This window comes from Chrysochloris asiatica, unplaced genomic scaffold (genome assembly GCF_000296735.1).
Source record: "Chrysochloris asiatica unplaced genomic scaffold, ChrAsi1.0 scaffold00086, whole genome shotgun sequence".
NCBI lineage: Eukaryota > Metazoa > Chordata > Mammalia > Afrosoricida > Chrysochloridae > Chrysochloris > Chrysochloris asiatica.
This window is the reverse complement of record NW_006408604.1, coordinates 121073-130667: the sequence shown is the minus strand read 5'-3', so window position 1 is coordinate 130667 and position 9595 is coordinate 121073. Positions and strand designations below refer to the sequence as shown.

The 9595-nt window shown below is 34.7% G+C and overlaps 1 protein-coding gene across 1 annotated transcript in view; it reads left to right on the top strand.

Moving 5' to 3' along the window:
• Positions 1-970, top strand: part of PDE3A (phosphodiesterase 3A, cGMP-inhibited) — a 436853-nt gene extending 435883 nt beyond the window's left edge. Inside the window, exon 16 of the mRNA XM_006866012.1 lies at positions 729-970. Within this exon, the coding sequence (XP_006866074.1) occupies positions 729-970 (242 nt within the window). The remainder of the gene's footprint in view (positions 1-728) is intronic.
• Positions 971-9595: the final 8625 nt, after the last annotated feature.

Here is a 9595-nt window from a genome sequence, read left to right as displayed (position 1 = left end):
TCTGCTCCTGTAAAGATTTACAGCCTCGGAAACCCTATTCAGGGTCGCTATGGGTCGAAACCGACTCGACGGCACTTAACAACAACAACAACAACAGACGGTTATTTAGTATTTCCCAGATGGGTTGCTAACTGCAAGGGCAGCAATTTGTATCTACCAACTACTACTCAGGAGAAAGATGGGGCTTTCTGCTCCCCTATAGATTTAGAGCCTCAGAAACCCTCTACCAGATGGTTGTGAGTCGGATCTAACACCATGGCACAGTACCACCAGCACCGATATCCAATAGCAAGGTTTCTGGGTGGCATAAACAGTTTTCACTCATTTACAAATCTAGAAGTTGGCAATTCACATCTACCCAGCAGTGTCATTGAAGTAAGACCTGAGGATCGGTTTCTTTAAAGATATCAATCAAGAAAACCCTATGGAGAAGTTTTACTCTACTTCACATTGGAATACCAGGAGTTGGAGTTGATTTGACAGTAGCCGATTTTTAAATAAAATCTGAAGTTGTTTTGGTTTTTTTGTTTCTTTCATGTCCAATACAGCCCATGGTTAAATATCTTCCTCTTGTTTCCCTATTCTCAGAACCTGTATTCTTAAAATATGCAAACCAGGTGATACATATATGTATCCATTTGGTACTTAACTCTTGTTAATTATTTGCAAAGGAATAATTTTCATGTTCTCAGTGCACAAATGCATATTCTAATTTTATGTTTTCTCAGGAAAGAAAGCCTTCAAAAGGAGGAAAATCTACTGCCAAATAACTCAGCATCTCCTGCAGAACCACAAAATGTGGAAGAAGGTCATCGAAGAAGAACAGCGGTTGGCAGGCATAGAAAAGCAATCCCTGGACCAGTCCCCTCAGCAGCATTCCTCCGAACAGATCCAGGCCATCAGGGAAGAAGATGAAGAGAAAGGGAAACAGAAAGCAGAGGAGATCCCAACCCCAAAGCCAAACCAGTGACAATGGGTGGAGCAGGCTGTTTCCAAACAGATTGACTTGTCACAGACTCTTTTCAAGCCAGCACAACACTTAGACACAACACTGTAGAAATAAATAGGAGAGGATGGACAAATGACTATTGCATATTGGGATTCTTCCCATTTTATGTGTTTTACAGTGAGGTACATTGTTTAAACTTGCTCAAAGAAGCTTTCACACTGCAACACCAGCTTCTAAGATTTTTTTTTATTAAGGAAGAAATATATTTATGTGTGTATGTGTGTGTGTATAAGCACACACATAAATGTAAATTATATTTACACACTCATACACACACACATGCACATACACCAAAAGCCAGAATTACTGGCTTATAATTTAGTAGCATTCATATTAAGATATATAGTGGTCACTGTGATATAATAAATCATAAAGGAAAACAAATCACAAAGGAAATGGTGCCGCTTAGCAAAGAAACAGTACAGCAAATGTAGGTCACCAACTAGTAAGCAGCTTTAGCTCTTAACACTGAAGGATGAAAGTTCCAGAGCATTATTTGAATTCTGATACATCCTGCCAATATTGTGTTGTGTGCGCACTCAAGTGTGTAAGTGTCTGTAACCAGTGATTGAAAGGGTGTGTGTGTGTTTGTTATGACTGTAGTGAGAGATTTTGGTAGTTTTAGTAATTCATAGAATAACTGTAGCTGATGACTCAGTACATGTGAACAAACAGAAGGACGTTAATTTTAGAGTATCTTTGAGTGGCAGCCAGTCCAAATGCCCTCTTTGATTTAGCTGCAATAAAGGTTCCTTTGCAGATGGAGTGTGTTCATGGGCTGATTAAGAGGGCCATGTGATTGGTACTACTGCTATGCGCCACTTGGAGGCACTCTGACCAGCATCAAACCTGGTCAGAAAGGCATTTTCCAACCTAAATGCCTAATGAATGTATAGGATCTGTGTCTGTGAGTCTATGTGTCATTCACCTAAGATCAAATCACCATTTAAGGGGATGGCTTTCTTTACACATACACACTTCTGAAAGGAACTAGAGTCAGGTCCTTTAATCAAGTTAGAATTCTAAAAGATTGCTGGAAACCACCTGGGAAATTACCCTTCACTGTGATCATATATGACTTTTTAATGTGCTGCAAAATGTCTAGTAGAAAAAAGAAAGAAAGGCAAGAAATCCAGTGGGGTTTTTAGCTAGAGTTGGGGAGAGAATTTTCACCTAGTATTGTGATGTTATTGGCATAGCAAAGCCTGATTCTTGACAACTGTTAAGCATTGGATTTTCCAGGTTAAAGGTTCCACTGACAACCCCTTTCTGGTATTCCACATGTGGTGTGATTGGTCAGTTTCTAGCTGCAGTCTGGCCCACTCTCATCCTTCTTTTGGCTGAGAAGATTAGAGTGATTGTTTTAGGACTGGGCTTATCATGGAAAGTTATTTTTGCTTTGTTTTTGTTTGTTTTTTGGGTTTGTGTATCTACACTTGTTTATGCTGTGAGCCAAACCTCTATTTAAAAAGTTGATACTCACTTTCAATATTTTATTTCATATTATTATATTTGTCATGAATTGTTATCTTGTTGTAAATATAAAGATTTTTTGTTTTCATTTTTGTAGATACAAAACTTTTTAAAAAGGAAAAGGGAAACATTTTTATAAAGTCATATTTTCATCACCCTTTTTATACATTCTAGCCATCTCCAATCCAGTAAGACAATGAGGATCCACTTGCATGGCTGTGATGGGCAGTCACTCACCTACCTATTATCCTAATTTAAATGATTAATTTGATCATTTCATTTTATGGCAATTTCATGAGGATGCTGCCAAGAAAGTTTTTTCACTAGTATCTTTTGCTCACGGAAAGAATTTGAGATCCATGTCTCCCAGATGAAAGACTTTCTTTTTCATGAGATACAATTTTTTTTTTTTTTTTTCATAATCAGTGCCCACCTCTTCCAACACTTTTGGTTATGACTCTCCCTACAGACTTATGTATGACCCTGCTAATCATCTAAACGGTCTTAGCTTGATAGCAATTTCATTGCTTTATTTCCTCTGAAGTCACAGGAGTGTTTACATTTAAAATGCCTTTGTTTCTCACAAATGGATATTGCATTCTCTGAAGCAGTGATTTTTACATGAATCCATGACTTTTTTTCAAAAAAGACAACAATAATGCAAATAAACCATAAACATTGCTTCAAAGCAATTTTTTCAGTAAGTAGGGCAAATGAGAAACAGATCAAATGGATGACAACTTCTACCTAACAATTAGGATCAATCTTTATTTAACACCAGGTATTCACTATTTAAATTTTACTTTTTCCTTTCCCATTTTGATGGTATTACCTGTGTATTGACCTATTTGCAGAAATTACTGTGATTCAAATATATTTCTCCAATTGATTGAACGGTTATCCTTCCCTCGCAAACAAGAGAAGAAAAATATCCCCTCATTTACATATATTTCCCTTTACACCTGATTTCTTAACAATTCTTTTCCCTCTTCCATATGTTCTACATTACTGAAATCAATACAAATCAAGTAAAAATCCAAGTGTGGAATAAGTAGATGGAAAATGCAAAAATGAATTAAACATTTGTGAGTCACTAGCAGTATATTGACAGCTTTCTCCAAGCTCTGTGGCCCAAGTAGGAGACAGCCTGGCTGCTAGAGTGGCAGGCTCAGTAAACTGCCTGGTGTTTGTTTATGCGTGTGCTTTTAAGGTGCATGAAATTGTAGGACTAAAAATAGTCACAAAAATTAGAAACACTTTATTCTAGAGTTGATTTCGCCAGTCTAAGCAGATTTATAATTAAAGCTAGAGGTCAACTAAAAAGGAAGTGGGGGGGGGGGGGTGATGAATATTCATTGAGTGGATCACTTTCATGTGCACACAAGAATGCCTAGGGATATAAAAATTCTGCTAATGATATTCTCTTCCTCGTGAGATGGCAGTAATATTTCTGTGTTCACTTTCAACTCCAGAGCTTACTTCCTGTGGTGCCAGTGTATTTGTTGCAATTTACTACATTTTATATGAGCCTATTTGTAGATGCCATTAGATTAACTCAGGTCTTTCCAAAGAAGGAATTTGTAATCCATTTAAGGAAAAGGATAATTGTATAGGAACCATAAAATGAAAGGAAGTAAAAATTGTAACTGTTTAACTTGATGCCAGTTGATCACTCTCTATAAAGTAAAAGACCAAATATATTCGGAGTGCCATTCATGTCATTTTCAGCATGCTAAGAATCTCTAGCTATCTATCTAAACCAACCTTTAGAATATTGTTTCCTTGGTGAAAATATCACTTTCATGGTTTGATTTTTAACTATAAGATCTTTATTTTTTTCATTGATTTAAGACCTGATTTTCCTCTCACTAGAAGATGAGAATGAATACTCTGTACAGGGTTTTATCTGTTAGATCTTCATCTGACAAGTGAAGGAATTTCCTCGTATTATGTTTCAGAAAGCATCCAGTTTCCTCAAAACAGAATATCCATTCTGTCTTTTCTGTTTTGACAGAATTCCAGAACAAATCCTAACCGTTGTAATCATAGTAAACTGAAGAAAAAGGGTTGTCTGCCTTGTCGAGTGTTAGAATAGCTGTATGTAAACTATTGAGTTACTGTTTTCCCATGTTGCCTGCCTCTCTTTCCTAGAGAATTTTCTTTGAAGGTCAAAGCTGTGCAAAAGGCATGAGACTCAGGCCTATTCTTTGTTTAAACAATGGAAAAATATAAATTATTTTCTAAGTAATAAAGATATTCAAATTATCATTGTAAATAAAGTCTAAAGTTTGAAATGACTGCTTTACAAAAATGAACTCTTTGTGTGATGAACAACTCCTAACCTACAGGTGAATTATCCAAATTAATATTCTACTATTGGAAGTATTTCATGGTGCTTTCCTGTCAGTATAGGAACCTTCATTGTTCTTAGTATAATTTTTTCTGAAATAATAATGAAAACCACAATAGTGGTCTTTTTGCCCTTTTCTTTCAACCAAGTCCTGAATCCTCTTAATGTGTTTCCTTATATTTATATGCCATTTTAGAAATAAACTACCTCCTCAAATTGGCAGAAGTTTTCATTAAGCAGAATTCTGTGAACTTTTATATTCTAGACTAAATCAAGGTTCTATTCTAGAGATTATCAATTAAGGAGTGTGTGTGGGGGAAATCAATAAAATTTTTAAATGCAGATAGCCCAACTTCTGATGATTGCTATCTAAATAGCAAGGTACCTCAAAATTAAACTGAGTTTCTCTCATTCACTTTCTCACCTAACATGCAGCAAAACATTTGATGTCCATCGCTTGTTCATTCACTTCTCTTTATGACTTCCCCATAATGTAAAAAAGCTGTGGATTTTCTGATATTGTCAGCCCATTTCTCTAGTCTGTTCCACCAAATTCAAATTTAAGGACTGGAAGCCAATTTGCCATTTTAGGTAAAGAGCATTCCAAAATTAAGCTGTTCTTAGAATTCCTAATCAGAAGGAATTATGCCAAATTTTATAACAAGATTCATATAAATTTGTTCCTCTAGAAAATATTCAAATTCTTGCTGGAATTTCAATTTGTGGAAGGGATGAGTTAATCAGAATAGAAGCACTGAGTTAATTAAACTGTAAACTATGAATTAGATTAAGAACTTAATTGGGGTTTGCATCATAATTTGTATGTTATACACTAATGAACCGTGGTTTGAAAAAGAGCAAGAACATATTTTACACAGCATTAATGGTAGGCAATTTGTGCTGTTAACACATTTCAATAGTCAAAATAAGGGTCCCTTTACCTTTTCCGGATTTGTCAGTATGTTCACACTATCAAATCGTTCTCACAACAGGTTAATAATAGTGACAGAAAGCTATTGGACACTTGTCGCTAAATATATTTGGAGATATAAAAGTGAAGATTAAGGGTTTATTGGTAGAACTCAATCTGCTCATTCAAAAATACAATAAATTATCTTAGTGCAGGCAAGATGATAAAAATATAGAATTACATCTACATCAAAAGTAAAACTGGCTTTTGTTACATTCTTAAGGCTCTAAAGAGAATCAAGTTTTCTATTCAAAGCCAGCCAGTTCTACGTATCATGCTTTAAAAGCTGATCGCTTTGACAGGCATTGATACTCAGCGGTTTCTGATTCTCTAGGAATTTGTAGAGCACAGAAGAGCCAGCCTTCTCCTTTTTGATCAGATGTGGAACATATCCATGACCACATGAATTACTTCATTACTTCATATCAAGAAGTGGTACTTTAATCATGCAAATAATTCAATAAAAAAATATTTCTTCAAAAAGAGTTTTATGTACTATGTAAGTAGTGTCAAAAAAAAATTCTTTTTAATTAAAGCTAGTTTTAAAATTTTGTTGTTCAACTAAAATAAACTCAATAAAATGGCATTTCATAGTAGTGAGGTGTTAAATATTTCAATATAATTTGAGTTAGTATTGTTGTTAAGCTCTTGAGTCAGTTCAGACCCATAGCAACCCTGTAAAGAGTTTCCAACAAGCAGCTGATGAGCTTGAACAGCTGACCTTACGGTTCAAACCGACTTTGCAATCCAGCGCATTAGCCCACAGTGCCACACCAGGACTCCAAACTAGTATTAAGGTATAGAACTCTTGGAAGAAAACTATTATTTTTACTATTACATTTAATTAATGTCTTGGGGAGGGATGTTTTATGAAGGGCCCAATAAATAAATGGGAGACAAAAGTTGACTTAGGAACAATAACTTTCCTTTGGCTAAATGCAAAATGTATCTTATGTCTTCCCCCCCTCCCAAAGGAACGTATGTTCTAGAAATGTCATGGCTTACATTGCTGTAAAACAGTCTATTAGTGTGTATTTTACTAAGTCCCAAAGCAGTTAAAAACCCAAGTACTTCACAACTAAGAAAAATGGAATCTTGCAGCTTGACTTTCATACTTGGAGTAGTGACCACTTATGAAGCTGCATCCACTGTAGCCATATGTCAAGCCTCATCAAATGGTGGCTTAGCATTTGAAATCCACAAATAAATGTAATATAAAATAATTTGTAAACTTTTAATGCTTTGACTAAATTTTTAGTGTGTGAAAGTACCTACTACAAATGAAATAGAAATAACAGCAAGGAATTCTTTCCTCTTTTTCAAAAAGCAGTCAAAATAAAAACAAAATCTCATTGTTAGAAAAGCATAACTGCTCCTTATTTTACTTCTCCTATCCTAATAAGAACCCAAAGTTAGAAAAGGAAAATGAGAAATTTTCTCAGCCCTATTAATGAGAAAGGAGTCCTGGTTTAGTGCTGTAAGATAAGCACTGAATTGCTAAGGGAAAAGTCAGTGGTTCAAACTCACCAGCCTCTCCTCAGTCATAGCCCTATGAGTTAGAACCTATGCGGCAGAGCAGACTCAAAGGAACTTACAACAATAATGAAAACGAATGCTTTTCACCTGGAGTTCTAGTTCATCACACCTAGTTTCATTGTGAAGCCTATGCACAAAGAAACAGAAAAAGCAGAATTGTGGATTGGTAGTGAACACTGCATAAAAATGGAAGGACCATCCTAGAACACTCCTCATCTCTGTGGCAAGTCAATTTAGTAATTACGCTGGAGTAAAGTGGCTTAATGGAGCCATAGTTCAACCCTGTTTTTCATTGCTAAGTGAGCATTTACATGCTTCTGAATGTGAATTAGGCCTTGGAGCTTGGAAACTGCTGCTTTAATTCCTTTCAGAAGGAAGAGTTATTTTTTATTCTAGTAATTTTGCTCCCTATATAAGAGAAGAATAATCAAGATAGTTAATGTGAAATTAAAAGTAATTGTTTAAAAATGTCCCTTTGTCTATATAACTTGTTGGTTGATAGAATATCCCTTCATCTTTCTTATAAAAGTCAATGTGATTTTTTATACTCAAAATCACATTATCAGATATTTTAGCTACTTATCAGTATAATCCAGCACTATAAATTTGCTTTCTTTTAACTAATAACCCTAACGTTTATACTCTATGTATCTCCTGTTAGTGTGACTTTAGTGGGTTAACTTTTAGCATATATTTGTTAGCTTACAAAATCACTGATTTCCTATACTCTTTGTAAAATATTTGCATGGAATTTTTACCATAATGCTTGCATTAGTTTGTTTGTTTTTTTTTCATTTTTCTTCCTGAGTGTCCATTTATTTCTTAATATATCATCACAGAAGAACACATACCATTTTGTTCAACAAGGACAATGTGTTAGTTGACAAGCACTGGAAATAAATATCACTGAAGACTCCGCCCATATATCTCCCTAGAGATTTTTATCATGCGAATCACAAAATACAAATTGGTGCTTTTATAAATATTCGAGAGCTCTCAATGCAAAATACTGATGATAAGACTCTCCTGGTTTTCTGCAATATTTGGACATGCAGCTGAAAGAACTTAGTCTAAATTCAGAGTGATTTAGATTTTGACTGGTTTGGTTTGGTTTTTGGTAGTAAACTATGTTCTGAATACCAATGAAGTAGTTGTTGTGACAACAAAATATCATTGGAAAGTTTTAATTAATATGTCCCTAAATGACTGTAAGATATTTGTAATCCAGAGTGTTGGATTGACTTAATTTAGTCTCCATAAAAAGCAATATTTTCAAACAACTGCCGACCAAAGTGACAGTACAGGAGATATTATTTATATATGACAATTTTTAACAATGTAATTCTCACCACTCATGACAAATTGAATACATTTATTAATTTATAACTACAAATTGTATCTTTTTTTTAAAAATGCTTAAGAGTGGGACATTGGAATTTAAGCGATCATTTTGAAATTGATATAAATTTTGTCCTCTCACTTGTATCTTGCACTTAATTTATGTAGCAATACTTAATATCGCATCACAAGTATTCGTTAAGTGACTTAGTTAATGACTGATAAATGTTTTGTAAAAAGTAGAATCTGTACAGAAAAAAATAGATGAATTGTATTTATTTTTATTATTTTTTAGCTTAGACACTATATTGATGATCCATTTTTGCCAGAATTACTGGAAGTGCCTCTTGGTTTTATAAATATATATTACAGTAAATATATATCAAAATTATTAGAATTGTGTGTCACATATGATCGATGTGGATGTTACAATGTGAACATAATGTACAATATAAATATAATTCTGTGGTATCATGTTTGATGTAGTTATTTGTGTAATCCTAGTGCTCCAGTGTTCTGAAGTCATTCTTTCCTTTTATGTCCAAAAACAATCATTTGGTCCCCAACCTACTTCTATAGTGTGAGACCTACAATTTCCAAGGACTCCTTTGCTGTTGTTTAAGTGCCTTTGAGTCAGTTCCAATTCATAGCAACCCTGTAAAGGGTTTCCAAGGAGTTACTGGAGGATTTGAACCATGAATCTTTATCCTACAGCACCACACCAGGATGTAGTCACATCTCCTTCCCTATCAATAATGAAGTCTTAGCTAATTTTATCATCATGTAACTTTTTGTAGCTGTATTTTTCATTACTCAATAGCTAAAACCAAAATCAAGATACCATTGAGCGTCAGCGTTATATAAAATAGACAGTGCTACCTGGTACTGGTGTGGTGCTGTGGGATAAAGCACTGGACTG